The sequence below is a fragment of the Pongo pygmaeus genome, chromosome 19 (genome assembly GCF_028885625.2).
Source record: "Pongo pygmaeus isolate AG05252 chromosome 19, NHGRI_mPonPyg2-v2.0_pri, whole genome shotgun sequence".
NCBI classification, from domain to species: domain Eukaryota; kingdom Metazoa; phylum Chordata; class Mammalia; order Primates; family Hominidae; genus Pongo; species Pongo pygmaeus.
Genome location: NC_072392.2, coordinates 51,523,094 through 51,541,762, shown reverse-complemented (window position 1 = coordinate 51,541,762; position 18,669 = coordinate 51,523,094). Strand labels below are relative to the sequence as shown.

Genomic DNA, 18,669 nt, shown 5'->3' with positions numbered 1-18,669 from the left:
GGTGGTACTAGTCACTGAAAATAGGAAAATATAATAAATGGCAGAAGTTTGGGGAAGGATAGCGAGGTGATGAGTTCATGTTATATGTTAGGTTAGAGTGAAGATCTGTATCCAAGAGGTACTTGATTATATGTGTCTGAAGATAAGGAATGATCTGGAGTTAAATTTGTGAACTGTGAGCATACAGATGATAATTCAATCTGTGGGCATGAACATTATTCGTGAAGAATGTGGAGAGTGAGTGCTTGGAGCAGAAACAGATAAACCCAAGAATGCAAAGAGGACTGAGAAGGAGTAGTCAGAGAGTAGGAGGAAAAGCAGAATTGTATATTTTAGGATGTTTTCAGAGTTTCATGAAAGTAGGGACTATACCAATCTGTTCACTCTGGCACACGTGAGGCTAGCCCCATCACACACAAATTAATATATGTTGACTTAATGCATAAATAAGTGATCAACAATATTAGTTGCTATAGACAGGAGAAGGGCTAAAAAGTGTCTACAGGATTTAGCAACATGGAGGTATTTGATGTTATTGCTGAGAAATCAGTAGAGATATGAAGGCAAAAGTCATACTGCAGATGTTTGAGGATGGATTAGAAGTGAGGAAATAAAAACAGGAATTGCAGATAACTCATAAGAAAGTATGACCAAAGAAAGCAGAGATGGTATCTGAGGAAAAGCATGGCAAGGATTTTTTCTTTCTTGAGGCAGGGTGTTGCACTATTGCCCAGGCTGGAATGCAGTGGTGCCATTACAATTCACTGCAGCCTTGACCTCCCAGGCTCAAGCAATCCTCCCACCTAGCTTCCCAAGTAGCTGCGACTACGGGCATGTGTCACCATGCCTAGCTAATTTTCTTTCTTTTTTTTTTTTTTTTTTGTAGAGAGGTGGTCTTGCCATTTTGCCCAGGCTGGTCTGGAACTCCTGGGCTCAAGTGATCCTCCTGCCTTGGCCTCCCCAAATGCTGGGATTATAGGCGTGAGCCACCAAACTCAGCCAATTTTTTCAAGTTTAGTTCTATACTCATACATTTTCTCTACACTAACCCTTTAGCATACCATGGGTTTAATTATCTTTCTTACATATATGGCTCCAAAATCTCTTATCTCTAGCCTAGACCTATTCCCCAAATTTCATCACCAAATCGATAACTATACTGCTGGGTTAAATCATAAGGAATGAAGGAGGTTAGAAAAACCTGGTTACAGAGTTGGGCGCAGCAGTTTACACCTATGATCCCAGCACTTTGGGAGGCTGATGTGGGAGGATCACTTGAGCCCAAGAGTTTGAGGCTGTAGTGAGCCATGATCATGCCACTGCACTCCAGCCTGGGTGACAGAGTGAGACCGTCTCTAAAAAGAAAGAGAGAGAGAAAAAAACTCATTCAAGGTACAACTCCTAGCAGACAGAGGTAGATTTCGTAAAGATGTCATTAGAAAAATCTTCAAGAGGCTGGCTGTGGTGGCTCATGCCTGTGATCACAGCACTTTGGGAGGCCAAGGCAGGTGGATCACCTGAGGCCAGGACTTTGAGCCCAGCCTGGCCAACATGGTGAAATTCTGACTCTACTAAAAATACAAAAATTAGCCAGGCATGGTGGCACATGCCTGTAGTCTCAGGTACTAGGGAAGCTGAGGCAGAAGAATTACTTGAACCTGAGAGGAGGAGGTTGCAGTGAGCTGAAATCGCGCCACTACACTCCAGCCTGGGCAATAAAGTAAGACTCCATCTCAAAAAAAAAAAAAAAAAAAAGAAAAAGAAAAGTATTTAAGAGCTTTGATTCATACCTCTCTGCTGTTCAAAAACTTTCATCAACTTCTCATTGCCTAACATGTTTGAAAGCTATTCTTCTCCCAGTTTCCTCCATCTATGTGCTCCTTTCTTTGGTTTTCTCATCTATAAAATGGAGGAAGATAGTAACATCTAATCATAATATTGAACAATGAAATAAATTACATGTAAAGCACTTAGAACTATGGCTGGCACATAGCATGGACTATGGAACTATTTCCTGTAATTGTGATTATTTTAATAAATTGCACTGAGCTGCTCAAGCCAGAAACCTAAGGGTCATTCCTGATTTCCCTTTCCTTCAACTGCCACATCCAATCCATCTCCAGTTGTCAATTCTACCTTTAAAATCTCAAAGCCGTGGCTGGGTGCTGTGGCTCACACCTGTAATCCCAGCACTTTGGGAGGCCAAGGCAGGTGGATCACAAGGTCAGGAGTTCGTGACCAGCCTGGCCAAGATGGTGAAACCCCGTCTCTACTAAAATTAGCCGGGCGTTGTGGTGGGCGCCTGTAATCTCAGCTACTCGGGAGGCTGAGGTACAGAACTGCTTGAACCCGGGAGGCGAAGGTTGCAGTGAGACGAGATTGCGCCACTGCACTCCAGCCTGGGCAACAGAGCAAGACTCTGTCTCAAAAAAAAAAAAAAAAAACTCCAAGCCATCCAACTCTCTCTATTCAATCTCATAAATCCAAGCCACCATCACCTTTTGCCTGGACTATTAGAAGCCTATAAGTCTTCTCTCTACCATTCTCCACGTAGTGGCCAGGTTGTTTAACTTTCTTGGATGTATAACATACATTTAAAAATGTGCATATCTGGCCTGATGTGGTGGCTCACACCCGTAATCCCAGCACTTTGGGAGGCTGAGGCAGGGGGATCACTTGAGGCCAGGAGTTTGAGACCAGCCTAGCCAACATGGCAAAACCCTGTCTCTACTAAAAATACAAAAATTAGCCGGGTGTGGTGGCACATGCATGTAGTCCCAGCTATTCGGGGGGGTCTGAGGTGGGAGAATAACTTGAACCTGGGAGGCGGCGGTTGCAGTGAGCCGAGATTGTGCCACTGCACTCCAGCCTGGGCTACAGAGCAAGGCTCTATCTCAAGAAAACAAAAACAAAAACAACAGTGTGCATATATCATAAATGTAAAGCTTGATATAAATACTGCATACCCACAAAACCATCAGAGATATCTTTAAAAAATATAAACCTGGCCAGGCACGGTGGCTCACGCCTGTAATCCTAGCACTTTGGGAGGCCAAAGTGGGCAGATCACAAGGCCAGGAGTTCAAGACCAGCCTGGCCAACATGGTGAAACCCCATCTCTACTAAAAATACAAAAATTAGCCGGGCATGTTGGCGGGCGCCGGTAATCCCAGCTACTTGGGAGGCTGTGGCAGGAGAATCGCTTGAACCCAGGAGGCGGTGGTTGCAGTGAGCCATCATGCCATTGCACTCCAGCCTGAGCAACAAGAGTAAAACTCTGTTTCAAAAAAAAAAAGTATATATATATTTTATATATATTTATATTTTATATATAATATATATATTTATATTTATATATAATATATATTTATTTATATTTATATATAATATATATTTATTTATATTTTATATATAATATATAATTATATATATTTTATATATATTTGTGTATATATATATTTTATATATATATAAAAATATATATGTATACCTGATCACATCTTTGGTGTGTGAATCCTTCATTGGCTTCCCATTGCACTTGGGCTAAAATCCAGGGTCGTTCCCATGGCCTGTGAGTCCCTGCATGGTTTGGCCTGTCTACCTCTCTAACATCATTTTGTGCCTTTCAGTCACTGCTCATTTCCTCATCATTTCACCTTTTGCCAGCTATAATAGCCCTCAAACACACCAAGCTCTTTCTCACCTTAGGGTCTTCACAATACTCTTCCTTCTGCCTAATATTCTTTTCCCCAACTCCTCATATGGCTGGCTCCTCATAATTTAGGTCTTTGTTATGTCCTCAGAAGGGCATTCCGATTATCACGTCTAAAAGATTTGGGCCTCCCAGACCTCTTATTCGAGTTGCAAATTTCTTTCTTTCTTTCTTTTTTTTTTTTTTTTTGAGACAGAGTCTCACTCTGTCCCCCAGGCTGGAGTGCAGTGGTGTGACCTCGGCTCACTGCAACCTCTGCCTCCCGGGTTCAAGTGATTCTCCTGCCTCAGCCTCCAGAGTAGCTGGGATAACAGGCATCCGCCACCATGCACCACCACTCCAAGCTAATTTTTGTATTTTTAGTAGAGATGGGTTTTCGCCATGTTGGCTAGGCTGGTCTCAAACTCCTGACTTCAAGTGATCCACCCGTCTCAGCCTCCCAAAGTGCTGGGATTACAGGTATGAGCCACCATACCTGGCCCTACCTTTCCTTTTTCTTTTCTTTTTTCTGGAGATGGAGTCTCGCTCAGTTACCCAGGCTGGAGTGCAATGGTGCAATCTCAGCTCACCACAACCTCCACTTCCAGGGTTCAAGCAATTCTCCTGCCTCAGCCTCCCGAGTAGCTGGGATTACAGGTATGTACCACCCCGCCCAGCTAATTTTTTGTATTTCTAGTACAGACGGGGTTTCTCCATGTTGGTCAGGCTGGTCACGACCTCTTGACCTCAGGTGATCCACCCGCCTCGGCCTCCCAAAGTGCTGGGATTATAGGCGTTCTTATGCCATACATTTAGTTAACTTTTGGAGTACTTCCATGGGACTATCAATCAAGACATCTTGCCTTCCCCTGGCTAAGAGTGAAAGACAGGGTGGAGAGGGAACTTGAACCAAGAGAGGTCAGTTGAAATTTGTATCATGAGCAGAGTCATAAACAGAAATTGGTGGAAGCTTGTTCACTGCAACAACGTTGCCTGGATAAGAACTTCTAATTCCTGTTAGACAGTCCCAATAGTATTGTTAAGTTCTTGTTCTTTCAGGGCTGGCTTTACTTATTTTGTGAGCTATTCCATACACTTCTAATAAATTCCGTTTTAAATTAGCCTGTTTGTTTCTGTTGCTTGTAACCAAAGATCCCTAAGTGACAAAAATGTTTAATTTCCTGCTTGATTTAGTTGATGCTACTTCTCAACTTTGTATTTTTGCTATTCACTTAAGAAAAACTTGTACATAACAGTTACTATTAAACAAGCACCCAATATGTATCCAGGTGCTTTATATGGATAAACTACGTCTAGTCTTAAAACTCTGTAAGGTAAAAATCATGTATCAATATAATGTATTTTGGTAGAGTAAAAAACACTTTTTATAACTATAATTAAGGACAATTTGTAAGGTTTTCTCTCCTATTGGAATAACTAAATCCAAACCTTGTTTTTGAGGGTTCTCATTACGCAAACCAATTATTTTTATAACATAAGGGCCTCTAGGGCAGTAAGCAATACCTTCCATTCCCAGCTATTTAGCCCAGAGGTGGTACTTCCCAGAGGAAGGGAGGAGAGGTGGAACTCTCATCCAAATTCAATAAGGCTGTGTCAGCCAACTTCAGGAAGACAAAGCTGTACATAACATAAAAGCACTTTACAAATCTTAAGGTAAATCACATTCATTTTGGTATAAAAACGGCATGAAAGGAAACTTTCTGTCAAGTGTCCCTAGTGCATGCTAGTTACAATTCATAAAGCTCCCTCTGCGTTAGCACTGTATTCATATAGCTGGTGGTGACACATACAACTGTGTTCAAGGATGGAGACCATTTTCATCCAGTATAGCAAGTGCATGCAGTTATGCTTGAATATAGCCAAAACCTGGAAGACGTTAAACTACCAGCTTGGATGAAGATTAACCGTCTCAAGTACTGAGGAACAAGCATGAACCTTTCTCAAGCCAATCATCTTTCCTTATAATTGGCGGCAATAAATCTAAGGCTCCTATCTCCTGCTATGTCGCTTTAAATCATTTCTGGAAGGCTAAGACATATAAATTAACCACCATCCCTGCCGCGCGTGTACAGCAAAGTCCTTTCCATCTCCAGATTCCCTTCCTCCCTCCGCCCTAGCTCCATCGCCTGCAGAACACAGGGCTCAGCAACCGGCCCGAGCTCTGGCTCCCAGCGCCAGACGTCTGCGCGGTGCCCCAAACAGCTTGTCAAAAAGACCTCGCAGAGAGAGGTTCAGAGCTGTAGCTTTCCAGCGAGGCTACCATGCAGACCCAGCTACGAAAAGTAAACCAAACTAGCGGAGAATTCATAGCCAAAACCAGCCCACAACGGCCCTCTTCTATTTCAGCGGGGCGGGAGCGGAAGTTCAGGTGGGTCATAGAGTTCTCTAGTTCTGGTTTCCGGACCGCATTCGGAACTAGAGCGCCTCTCTTCCGCCAGGCATCCCTGAGGTCCTGGTGGTTTCATTTCCGGGTGCGGCTTCTGTCATAAAGCGGAGACCTTCCTTCAAACGTGGCGTCGTGGGTTGTTTGCGCCTCGCCTGGGGTCAGCGAGCAAGGACGGGCGCGGGCGGGGATACTCAAAACCAACAGCTGGAGTCAGCCTTCGTGTCCCGGGCTCACAGTGGCACGACTGAATCCTCAGAGTCGGCTGGCTTTTGAGCTCTCACGACTGGGGACGGGGCGGGGGGGTTTCTGGTTCGCAGCTCCAGAGAATCGCGTTCCTTCCCCCATACCTGTCCCCCACAGTCACGCTCTGCCCTGACGTGCAGCATTTGACAAGTTACCCCCTCGCCACGTACTACTTCCACCCACGTCCGAGTTAACTTTGTTCTTAACCTTCTTGAGACTCCCCTTCGCCTCCAGGTCTTTTTTTCCCAGTTCATTTTTGCCCATAAGATTGAGTTTCGAGTTTCAGATATCATGCAGAAAGTTTACCTTTAAGACTGAGCACCCATCTGATACTCTTCCTCCCGAAAAAGTTCATGCTCACGAGAGAGTTTGTGGGAAAAGTGAAAGCCAGTACACACAGGAAACTATGGCTGAGCACGGGGCTCACATCACAACTGCTTCTGTGACCGATGACCAGCCATCCATCTTTGAGGTGGTAGCACAGGACAGTTTAATGACAGCAGTGAGACCCGCTCTTCAGCATGTGGTCAAGGTAAGGTATTAATTCTTGGAAAGGTTTTAGGGACAACTGGGTAAAAAACAAACGAATAATTTGTGCTTATTTGGTAGCCTAGCTTTTGAAATAGCCAATTGGCAAATAACTTGTGTCCCATGACTTAAGAGTTATTGAGTCTCTGTTATATGTAGAGACCTGTACTGAATACGCAGCATTTCAGGGTCCAAAAGTGACTTATTTAAGACAAAATGTGTAGACTTTAGAGGAAAAGGGGGAATATAAATAGGTGTAGAACTTGTGTAATGGAATGAATTTCACTTATTGCTTTATTTTGCTTTAGGTTCTTGCAGAATCAAATCCCACCCACTATGGCTTCTTGTGGAGGTGGTTTGATGAAATCTTTACTCTGCTAGATCTTCTGCTTCAGCAGCATTATCTGTCTAGAACCAGTGCCTCATTTTCTGAAAACTTTTATGGCTTAAAGAGAATTGTAATGGGGGACACTCACAAGTCTCAGAGATTGGCTAGTGCTGGTCTCCCAAAGCAGCAGCTTTGGAAATCTATTATGTTCCTGGTTCTTCTTCCCTATCTGAAAGTGAAGCTGGAGAAGCTGGTTTCTAGCCTGAGAGAAGAGGATGAATATTCTATTCATCCCCCTTCTTCCCGCTGGAAACGATTTTACAGAGCCTTCCTGGCAGCCTACCCATTTGTGAACATGGCCTGGGAAGGATGGTTTCTTGTACAACAACTTCGATACATCCTAGGAAAAGCTCAGCATCACTCACCACTGCTGAGGCTGGCTGGAGTTCAGCTAGGTCGACTGACAGTTCAGGATATACAAGCTCTGGAGCACAAACCAGCTAAGGCCAGCATGATGCAGCAACCAGCCAGGAGGTAAGGCCTTAACATTTCCAAAATATCTTTAGTTAGTAAATTCGAAAATCTTATCCCAGTTTTGTGAAGTTCACCTCCCTGTTAACTTTGTGGTATTTCATAGTCATAGAAAAGCTATTCCTTGTGTCCATAAAACAAGGACTGTCATCCTGGTAACCTTCACCATACTAGGTATACTTTAGTGCATACTTGCTATGTCCCAGGTCCTGTACTAGGTGCTTGATTTACATACATTATCTCAATCCTCAACACAACCCAATGAAGTAAATGTATTAGCTCACAGTTGACAAAACTAAACCCAAGCAGTTAAGTACCTTGCCAAAGTCACGTAGGTACATAGTTAGAAGGTGGCAGAGCTGGGATTCAAACCAAATTGATACAATTCTAAAGATTGTGCTCTGTGAGCCACTGCACCCAGCCTAAGACTGTGCTCTTAATCATGATGCTGTGCTCCTTCTAGTTCATATTTGTGTTCTCCTACAAGTTCAAATGTATACATTCCTCAATACTGCTAAGTTTTTTGTTAAGTGAATTGGGTTTTTTTTTTTTTTTTTCTGGATCACTATCTTCTACTAAAAAAAGGGAGGAGGTTTATATAATCAAATTCTCTACTGATTTATCTTTCAAAACACAAAACCAAACCCTAATCATGTTACTAAAAACAAAGCTTGGCTCCTATGCTTCTAAAATACTGTAAGTTAGAAAGAATCACTTAGAATAGATGCTTAAGGAGATAGTACCAGTCTACCAACCATTCAGTCCCCCAGTGATTCTGATGAAAAATGTAAGAACTGCATTTATGTTAGTCACTTTGTAATTATACCTAAATAAAGTTTCTCTCTTTGCCTCCTTGTTCTTTTCTCCCAACAGTGTTAGTGAGAAGATAAAGTCAGCTCTGAAGAAAGCTGTTGGGGGTGTTGCCTTATCCCTGTCTACTGGCCTTTCTGTGGGTGTATTCTTCTTGCAGTTCCTTGACTGGTGGTACTCATCTGAAAATCAAGAAACCATCAAGTCATTGACTGCCCTGCCTACTCCACCACCACCTGTACACCTAGACTATAACTCTGATTCTCCCCTCTTACCCAAAATGAAGACTGTGTGCCCACTGTGTCGTAAAACCCGGGTGAATGATACTGTTCTTGCCACCTCTGGCTATGTGTTTTGTTACCGCTGTGTGTTTCATTATGTGAGGAGTCACCAAGCTTGTCCTATCACAGGTTATCCAACAGAAGTACAACATCTGATTAAACTCTACTCCCCTGAGAACTGAAAGGGAATCATGTCTTATCCTCACAACAAAAGTATTGCGCTGTAATGTCACAGAGCTGGTTTCAGCATGGTATTGAGTTGACACTTCTCAGCCTCAATTCATAACTATATGAACTTTAAATGACTATATGGATTTCTTTAAAAGGATATGCCCGTTTGATCCTAACCTTTTAGCCTGCTTTCTAGAACCCTACTTACAGTTGACCAAGCTGCTTAAAGTAGAAGAATCAGGACTGGCAGGGGATATGAGGGCCAGTGTAGAGATTAAACAGAATAATGAGTACACAAGTTTTTGCCTATCCCTTTCCTTAAAATATAAGAAATACAGAAGCTCTTAGGAAAAACCCAGGTTAGACCGCATAAAAAATAAAGTGAACAGTGAGGTGGTAGCAAGCCTTCTTTTTAGAAAAGAAAGCATTTACCTGCCTGTCTGTAAGGTGGAAATTTCATCAGTTTGCAAACGATAAGAAATGTAAACCTGCTCTTGATAGAAATGCTTAGAAACACTTTGGGGGGAAAAAAATCTCCTTCCATATGCTGTGAGACATTTGTTAAGTGACATCTATCGTTTATCAGCTTTTAAGGATAAAAAAGGATATTTTAAAAGTTGGATATTTAGGATATTTCAGGATATTCCTTTATGAGCTCTCCATATCTTTCTTGAGAAACTGGCTAAAAAAGGAATAGGGATTGAGTGTTAGAGAGAGTAGTCTGAAGATTCCTGTGTAAAAGCAAAGCTAACAAGCAATGAAGAGATGAAGCAAAATACTAATCTAATTGTGTAAAGAAAGGATATTTTAATAAGTTCTTTCTGCTTGCTGCTAAGAGTTTGCTAAACTGTCATGAATTATTCTGGTTATTACTAAAGTTTCTGTGAAACAAGTAGATTTTAAGAATAAATGTTTCTGGAAAAGAACTTCTATGTTATGATTTTGTAGAAATGTAAAGATTACTTGAGGTGTTTAAAATAAATTTTTCATTCAGGCTACCTTTGACTTTTTGAGGTGTTTTTATATTAACATTTTGCCAATTCAGTAGTTGGAACAAAAATCCTCTGCTCCAACAACAAGAATTCAGCCTCATGCAAAATACCTTGCATCAACTTAAGAAACACTTAAGTTGCCTGTGTAGGAGCATTTATGCCATTGGATTGGCAGACTGGTGAAAACATGGGTTAAAAAAAAATCATCACTAGAAGAGGAAGGATGAAAATGATTTTTAAGAGCCTCTACTGACATAAGTGTTTTCCAATACTTTAACTCATTTTACCAGTTCAAAGCACATTCTCTGATAGCACAAAGGTGATAAAGCTAAAATTTTAAATAGAATATCCCATGGATTTTAACATTAAGACATTTATGATGTTAGTTGAGACAATAAAAAAATACTAAAACTTTTATATGCTATAAGAAAAGTATAATGAATTTTAAAATTCTCGTTAAACCTCAAAGGTTTTACCAAAGCAAATATCACGGTTAATTAAACATTTTTATTTTATTTATTTTTTTACTGAGACAGAGTCTCACTCTGATGCCAAGGCTTGAGTGCAGTGGCGTGATCTCGGCTCACTGCAACCTCCACCTCCTGGGTTCAAACAATTCTGCCACCTCAGCCTCACAAGTAGCTGTGATTACAGGTGCGTGCCGCCACGCCCAGCTAATTTTTGTATTTTTAGTAGAGGTGGGGTTTTGCCATGTTGGCCAGGCTGGTCTCAAACTCCTGACCTCAAGTGATCCGCCTGCCTTGGCCTCCCAAAGTGCTGGGATTACAGGCGTGAACCACTGTGCCCGGCCAATTAAACGTTTTTAATACAGTAATAAGTGAATAATAGAATTGAGCCAGATTCAGGATTGAAATGATGTAGTCCTCCATGAAGAATTCAAAGCAAGAGTTCTCATCTCAACCTAAGGAGGAAAACATGAGAATATCAGTAATTCAAAAGAATATAAAAGAAACATCTTAAACATAATAAAACCAGTGTCCAAACAGGATACAACACACCTGTGTGGAAAAACCACAATCAGAATCAGCTCAGAGAGAAGATTAAGAGATCATACCCTGGTCAAAGCCAATAGTGAAGCAATGGCAATACCAGGTCAGACTCTACTCACTCATCATCGCATCGCTGCATTTCATCTCCTTGTATTACCCAAGAGCAACCCAGTGCCCTAGTTTCACATCCAAGAAAACATAGGCTTACCTATGAAAAAAATAAAGCCTTCTATTCAGGTAAGTTTCAACCATGGGTTTCTAATTAATATTTCTTTCTTTCTTTTTTTTTTTTAAGACAGGGTCTTACTCTGTCACCCAGGCTGGAGTGCAATGGCCTGATCATGGCTCACTGCAGTCTCAACCTCCCCAGGCTCAGGTGATCATCCCACCTCAGCCTCCCAAGTAGCTGGGACTACAGTCACAGGCCACCACACCTGGCTAACTTTTGTACTTTTTGTAGAGACAGGGTTTTACCATGTTGTCCAGGCTGTTCTCAAACTCCTGGACTCAAGCAATCCACCTTCTCCAGCCTCCCAAAGTGCGTGGATTACAGGCGTGAGCCACCATGCCTGGCCTGTTTTCAATTAATATATATATATATTTTTATTTTGAGACAAGGTTTCACTTTTGTCAACCAGGCTGGAGTGCAGTGGTATGATCATGGCTCACTGTAGCCTCAAACTCCTGGGCTCAGGTGATCCTCCCAGGTAGCTAGGACTACAGGTGCACGTCACCATCCCTGGCTAATTCTTTTTAAATTTTTGTAGAGACAGAGTCTCGGTATGTTTCCCAGGCTGGTCTCAAACTCCTGGCTTCAAGTGATCCTCCTGCCTTGGCCTCCCAAAACCCTGGGATCACAGGCTTGAGCCCATAAGCCTGCCGTTAGCCTAGTTCAAAAGCAAAAGCTTTAGAAAATATATTTTCTTTTTAAAAATTTCTTTCTTTTTTCTGGAGACAGGGTCTTGCCCTGTCACCTAGGCTGGAGTGCAGTGGCACGATCATGGCTCACTGTGGCCTCAAACTGCTGGGCTCAAGCAATCCTCCCACCCTAGCCTTCTGAGTAGCTGACATCCCAGGTGAGCACCACCACGCCCAGAGTCTTGCCATGTTGCCCAGGCTGGTCTCAAACTGCTGGGCTCAAGTGATCCTCCCTCTTTGGCCTTCCAAAGTGCTGGATTACAGGTGTGAGCTACTGTACCTGGCCTAGAAAATATTTTTTTTTTTTTTTTTTTGAAATGGAGTCTCACTGTGTCGCCCAGGCTGGAGTGCAGTGGCGCAATCTCGGCTCACTGCAGCCTCTGCCTCCTGGGCTCAAGCAATTCTCCTGCCTCAGCCTCCCAAATAGCTGGGACTACAGGCATGTGCCACCACACCCAGCTAATTTTTGTATTTTTAGTAGAGATGGGGTTTCACCATGTTGGCCAGGCTGGTCTTGAACTCCTGACCTCAAGTGATCTGCCAGCCTTGGCCTCCCAAAGTGCTGGGATTACAGGTGTGAGCCACCACGCCGGGCCTAGAAAAGATTTCTACTAAATTTCTTTATAAACTCCAGTTCATTTAATATGCAATTTGATTTATAATTCTTCTGCCAACAAAGATTAAAATTATAGTCATAAAAGTTTTTAAATTAGAATCTTTTATCTGAAGAGTCCAAGAACCCAGAGAGGCTATGATTTGCCGAAGATCCATAGGAAACTAACTGCAGAGCTGGAAAGAGAACTTGAGTTATGATTACCAGATTTATATTTTTTCAGTAACAACTAAATAAAAGGTTCAATTTCATTTTTCTCTAGGGTCCTACCTTTAGATTTACTAATGAGGAAGGACATGGAAGATAAAGAAAGCAAGGCAAAGCATGGGTAATTCACAATCTGAAAAATCAATTTGTGAATGAGAAACCTGACCTCCACTCCACTCTACTCCCTCACTCTGTCACCCAGGCTAGAGTGCAGTGGCGCAATCTCGGCTCACTGCAACCTCTGCCTCCCGGGTTCAAGTGATTCTCCTGCCTCAGCCTCCCGAGTAGCTGAGACTACAGGCACGCACCACCACGCCCAGCTAATTTTTGTACTTTTTAGCAGAGATGGGCTTTCCCCATATTGGCCAGGCTGGTCTTGAACTCCTGACCTTGTGATCCGCCCACCTCAACCTCCCAAAGTGCTGGGATTATGGGCGTGAGCCACCGCACCTGGCCTCTTTATTTTATTTTTTGAGACAGATTCTCACTCTGTCACCCAGGCTGGAGTGCAGTGGCACTATCTCAGCTCACTTTAGCCTCTGCCTCCTGAGTTCAAGCAGTGCTCCCACCTCAGCCTCCCAGGTAGCTGGGATTACAGGTATGCACAACCAGGCCTAGCTAATTTTTGCATTTTCAGTAGAAATGGGGTTTTGCCATGTTGGCTAGGCTGGTCTTGAACTCCTGACTTCAAGTGATCTGCCCACCTCGGCCTCCGAGAAAGTGCTGGGATTACAGGCGTGAGCCACCGCACCTGGCCTCTCCAGACTTTCAAAATGATATTGTCGGTATCTAAAATTCTGGGGCCACCATATACTGCCTTCAGCCATCTATAAACATCAATAGACTGATATTCCCTAGTTAAAACTGACAGCTGTTGGTCTGTGTTCACCATTCAGCAACTAAGCTCCATAAAGAGGAAAACTAGGCCGGGCGCAGTGGTTCGCACCTCTAATCCCAGCACTTTGGGAGGCCGAAGCAGGCAGGTCACCTGAGGCCAGGAGTTCCAGACCAGCCTGGCCAACGTGGCGAAACCCCGTCTCTATTAAAAATACAAAAGTTAGCTGGGCGTGGTGGTGGGTGCCTGTAATCCCAGCTACTTGGGAGGCTGAGGCACAAGAATCACTTGAACCAGGGAGGCAGAGGTTGCAGTGCGCTGAGACTGCGCCACTGCACTCCAGCCTGGGCGATAGACTGATCTCTGTCTCAAAAGAGGGAAAGTAACTTATGAAGTGCCTGTTACACAAGGGTTATGCTTGACCTTTTAGCTCATCATCTACGGGTGAAATGGGTACACATTAGAAATAAGAGCTTGGGCACGGTGGCTCATGCCTGTAATCCCAGCACTTTGGGAGGCCAAGGCGGGCAGATCACCTGAGGTCAGGAGTTCGAGACCAGCCTGGCCAACATGGCGAAACCTCGTCTCTATTAAAAGTACAAAAATTAGCCGGGCATGGTGGCAGTCACCTGTAATGCCAGCTACTCAAGAGGCTGAGGCAGGACAATAGCTTGAACCTGGGAGGCGGAGGTTACAGTGAGCTGAGATTGCACCACTGCACTCCAGCCTGGGCGACAAGAGCGAGATCCTGTCTCAAAAAAAAAAAAAAAAGAAAGAAAACAGAGGCTTCAGCCTCTGTTTAAGCCTTCGAGCATAACCCTTGTGTAACAGGCACTTCATAAGTTACTTTCCCTCTTTTGAGACACAGATCAGAGCTTAATAACTTAAATAAATCTGCCCAAAATAATGAAACTTGTGAGCAAAGCCAAGCTCTGAACCAATGAGTCCTTGGCTCTAAAACCCACATTCCTTCTGGCAGACAATACTGCTATCTCAATGGGCCTCCTGCCTCCAGTTTCTCTCCCATCCAATGTACTTTGAATCTTACACACATACTAACCCTTATATATGGAGGTGTGATTACTCACAAGCATTCAGTTGCTCCCCATAGTCTAGGAAATAAAGTCCTAACGACTTTGTTTAGCAATCAAGATGTTTCAAAACAGACCCAAATTTATCCTTAAATACACCATAAATAACCCAAACATGTCTTTTGTTTGTTTGTTTGTTTGTTTGAAATGGAGTCTCGCTCTGTCGCCCAGGCTGCAGTGCAGTGGTGCAGTCTCAGCTCACTGCAACCTCAGCCTCCTGGGTTCAAGCGATTCTCCTGCCTCAGCTTCCCAAGTAGGTGGGATTACAGGCATGAGCCACCATGCCCAACTAATTTTTGTATTTTTAGTAGAGACAGGGTTTCGCCATGTTGGCCAGGCTGGTCTTAAACTCCTGACCTCAAGTGATCCACCTGCCTTGGCCTCCCAGGTGCTGGGATTATAGGTGTGAGCCACCGTGCCTGGCCCCCAAACATATCTTACAGTCTAATCAACCCAGATTATTCCTTAGTCCTCATATTGGCTCTATTTGACCTTATGCCCTCCATCTAGAAAGTCTTTCCCCCTCTGTAGAAATCCTTCCTGTATTTCAAAATCCTATCCCTGCAGTTTGCAACCCTTCAAAATGCTATCTTTTGCATGAAGCCTTTTTTCATCAATCCAACAGGAAGTATCTGTCCTCCTTATGAATTATGAAAGCATGTTAATACCTGTTTTGTGGTGCCTATTTCACTTTGTATCTTAAGATCCAGACAGCCAGCCTACAATGTAATTCAAGATCTTTACAAGTTGAATCCCTCCCTATCTGCTTCATCGTCAGCTGGGCAAACCTCCCATGTGCTCCAGCCACATGCGGCAGGTACGCTTTCCTAGTTCCTGGAGTGCTTTCTCCACCCCTTTCGATGGGGAGAAAACCTAAGTATACTTTTTTTTTTAATTAAGATTTTTAACATTATTTGGATTCTTAGTTTGTGGGAAAAGAGTAAGATAGGCACATCTAGATTGTTATATAGCTCAGGCTTTTTAAGGGGGATATTTAAACATACATTATATAACTTTAAAATGCCCAGGTGTGGGGAGATTTGCCTTATCACTCAAAAAAAGGGTCAAGAGAAATCATCCCAAGTTTAGGTTGAAGTGGGTAAGATTACAGCCAGAGATTAAAAGCTCACACATCGATAAGCAAGGTCCCAGTCAGGCATCTGGAAGGGCAAAGGGATGGCTCTGTGCTGGCTGAGTAAAAGGCGCTTTCATGGAGGGATAAATACCCACCCTAAGTATACTTTTTAAACTTTACTCAAGGCCGGGCACGGTGGCTTTGGCCTGTAATCCCAGCACTTTGGGAGGCCGAGGCGGGTGGATCACGAGGTCAGGAGTTCAAGACCAGCCTGGCCAACATGGTGAAACCCTATCTCTACTAAAAACGTAAAAATTAGCCGGGCGTGGTGGTGTGCGCCTGTAATCCCAGCTACTTGGGAGGCTGAGGCTGAGAACTGCTTGAACCCGGGAGGCGGAGGTTGCAGTGAGCCGTGATAGCGCCACTGGACTCCAACCTGGGAGGCAGAGCGAAACTCCCGTCTCAAAAAAAACAAAAAACAAAACAAAAATAAACTTTACTCAAATATCACTTTCTGTTAAATGTCCTTAATTCCTTCAATCATGCCCCTCTTCTAACTCTCACAGCACTTTCTTCCACTACGGCACGCATCACACGCCAACTACTCACCAGTTCTCGTTTTCCGCCCTCTCTCCCACTTGCCCAATCACAGAGTTCGTAAAGAACCAGGACTATGTTCTACTGGTCTTTGTAGCCACTGCACTCGGAATGGTGCCTAGTACATAGGAATAAGCGTTTAATTCATTGAATGAGCGACTCTTCCTACTAAACCCTAAGCTCCTAGATTATAAAAGCATCAACACAAGTTATAACTCCGACTTACCTCCAACATTTCACGTAGGTAAAGACTACACCTCAAGCACCTCCGAGCCCTCATTTCCCCAGCCTCTACCTCCTGGCGCTCTGCACAGCCATCTGCGCACAACCAGTGCTTACACACAGGAGGCCCTCAAAATAATGCTAATAATCTAAGGTCCAAATCCCACGAACTCCCGGGAAGACTGAGAATAAGGCCGGAGCCAAGGCTTGAACCAAACACCCAGGAAGGAATCTGTAGCCCGCTTTTCTAAGTCGTAAAACTCCTACGACCTGGACTCTCTCAGGAAGCCTGCTCCGGCCTGAGGAGGATGGAGGTAGCCAAGCTCTCCAGATTTCTGTCCCGGGCCAAACGTGCTTCCAGCCTCCCTCTCCTCTGCTTCTTCGCCCGGCTCAGGTCTTACAGCCTAGCGCGGCTGTTGCCGAACAACCAATCCCACGGCGGCCATCGGGTCACGTGGACGTCCCTGAGGCGGGGCTGGTGCGAGGAGCAGCCAATCGAAGGCCGAGGCGAAGGTCAGGGGTGGAGCAGAAGGGATGGCGGACGCATCTTTTCCGTCACCTTTTTGCGTCGCGGTCTCTATCCTGAGAAACCAGTCACTTTCCAAGTTCTGAGCAATTCTCCTCCGCCCCCTCCACAATTCCCCGCCGTCGGCCGTCGGGGCGACTGTTAGCCAGAGTGGTTTCGCTTGTACCCTGTTTCATAACTGGGAATGAGCATTTGAGGCAGGATTATAGTGTGTGTGCCCTAGGATTGCGGGAAGAAATAGTTTTGGTTTTTTTTGTTGTTTTTTTTTTGTGACACGGTCTCACTCAAGTCGCCCAGGCTGGAGTGCAGTGGCGCGATCTCGGCTCACTGCCACTTCCGCATCCCAGGCTCAGGCGATTCTCCTGCTTCGGCCTTCTGTGTAGCTTGGATTACAGGCAGGCGTCACCACGCCTGGCTAGTTTTATTTATTTATTTATTTATTTTCCTGAGATGGAGTTTCACTCTAGTGGCGCGATCTAGGCTCACTGCCACCTCCGCCTCCCAGGTTCAAGCGGTTCTCGTGCCTCAGCCTCCCGAGTAGCTGGGATTACAGGCACCCACCATCATGCCGGGCTAATTTTTGTACTTTTGTAGAGACGGGGTTTCAACGTGTTGGCCAGGCTGGTCTTGAACTCCTGACCTCAGGTGATCCTACCGCCTCGGCCTCCCACAGTGCTGGAATTACAGGCGTGAGCCACCGTGCCCGGCCTCAACTGTGTTTAGATTGGTGGGGGGCAGAGAGCGAAAGCAGGGAAAGCTATTGCAATGGTCCAGGTGAGAGCTAATAGGAGCTTAAATTAGACTGGCAGTGGAAATAGAGGAGTGGCATATGAAAGGCGAATGAGGATTGTGATGAATGTTAGATAGGGATGGGTAGAAGGACATGAAAAAGTAAAATGGAGAGTCTTCTGTACCAGACCCACTCAAGGCCTCTTTCGTTCGTTAAGGATTGGAGACATTAGACAGTGAAGACAATGTGCCTTTGCGTGTGCTATTTCCTCTACCTGGTTTATCTTTCTCCCATCCATCTCCCTTTCTCTCAACTTGTTGCTTTCTTTCTTTTTGAAATGAAAGGTCTCACATATTTATTACTGAACTCAGCCAACCAAAGCATTCATAACAGATTCAGAGAGAAAAACTATGTTCCCAATAAAACATGTCCAAATCTCCAGATAGTGGTGACATTTTCAGCTTGATATGATAACGTGATTGTGACCTTCAGACATCATAAATACGTGTGCCATCTCATGTGCAATTCCTTATAGACCCAGCTTGGTTCTTCTCCAATGTCTCCTTTTGGAGTTGTACCTGATTTTATTACCAATTTTCGTCTGAATCCACTGGGGAATGGGACGATTTTGCTTTTGTTTCTTGGCCAGGAATCGCTTAATCCTAAAAGTCTTGTGAGAAGACATGGCAAGAAGCAGAGTCAAGCACATACCACGATGGTGGAGAAAGGAAGAGAGGGGGAAACTTGTTGCTTTCTTACTTACAGGTTCCAGCTCACAAATCATCTCATTTAGGAAATCTTTTCTGTTGCTCACTCATAGTTATTGTCACTCCTCAGAACACCTAGAGAACACTGCTTATACA

The 18,669-nt window shown here is 44.1% G+C and overlaps 3 protein-coding genes, 1 long non-coding RNA gene and 1 other non-coding gene across 9 annotated transcripts in view; 1 reads left to right on the top strand and 4 right to left on the bottom strand.

Annotated features, from left to right (window-relative positions):
* Window positions 1-6,731, bottom strand: part of AP2B1 (adaptor related protein complex 2 subunit beta 1) — a 150,128-nt gene extending 143,397 nt beyond the window's left edge. For 2 of the 4 annotated variants that reach the window (XM_054455958.2, XM_054455975.2), the window contains exon 1: window positions 6,648-6,701. The gene's annotated coding sequence lies outside the window, so the exon portion shown is untranslated. Of the gene's footprint in view, window positions 1-1,790; window positions 1,900-5,215; window positions 6,050-6,647 lie in introns of those variants that run through there. The other 2 variants (XM_054455969.2, XM_063655418.1) reach the window with 2 other exon arrangements.
* Window positions 6,170-9,988, top strand: PEX12 (peroxisomal biogenesis factor 12). The gene is made up of 3 exons (XM_054455979.2): window positions 6,170-6,873; window positions 7,178-7,731; window positions 8,602-9,988. The coding sequence occupies exons 1-3, from the start codon at window positions 6,748-6,750 to the stop codon at window positions 8,999-9,001; spliced, it is 1,080 nt and encodes a 359-aa protein (XP_054311954.1). The 5' UTR covers window positions 6,170-6,747; the 3' UTR covers window positions 9,002-9,988.
* Window positions 9,989-10,469: 481 nt separating this feature from the next.
* Window positions 10,470-17,063, bottom strand: LOC129016589 (uncharacterized). Of its 2 annotated transcripts, XR_008494902.2 has the most exons (3): window positions 16,555-16,978; window positions 16,341-16,446; window positions 10,470-10,904 (listed from the first exon to the last, which is right to left on the bottom strand). It is a non-coding gene; the product is annotated as an uncharacterized LOC129016589 (long non-coding RNA). The 2 variants fall into 2 exon arrangements; XR_008494901.2 differs by lacking the exon at window positions 16,341-16,446 and having other exon boundaries at window positions 16,555-17,063.
* Window positions 11,028-11,123, bottom strand: LOC129018502 (Z30 small nucleolar RNA). Its single transcript, XR_008495323.1, has one exon. It is a non-coding gene; the product is annotated as a Z30 small nucleolar RNA (small nucleolar RNA).
* A 1,186-nt stretch (window positions 17,064-18,249) lies between the features above and the next one.
* Window positions 18,250-18,491, bottom strand: LOC129017882 (large ribosomal subunit protein eL39-like). The gene has a single exon (XM_054458783.2). It carries the CDS (start codon window positions 18,489-18,491, stop codon window positions 18,336-18,338), a length of 156 nt encoding a protein of 51 aa, XP_054314758.2. The 3' UTR covers window positions 18,250-18,335.
* Between the last annotated feature and the right edge of the window lie 178 nt (window positions 18,492-18,669).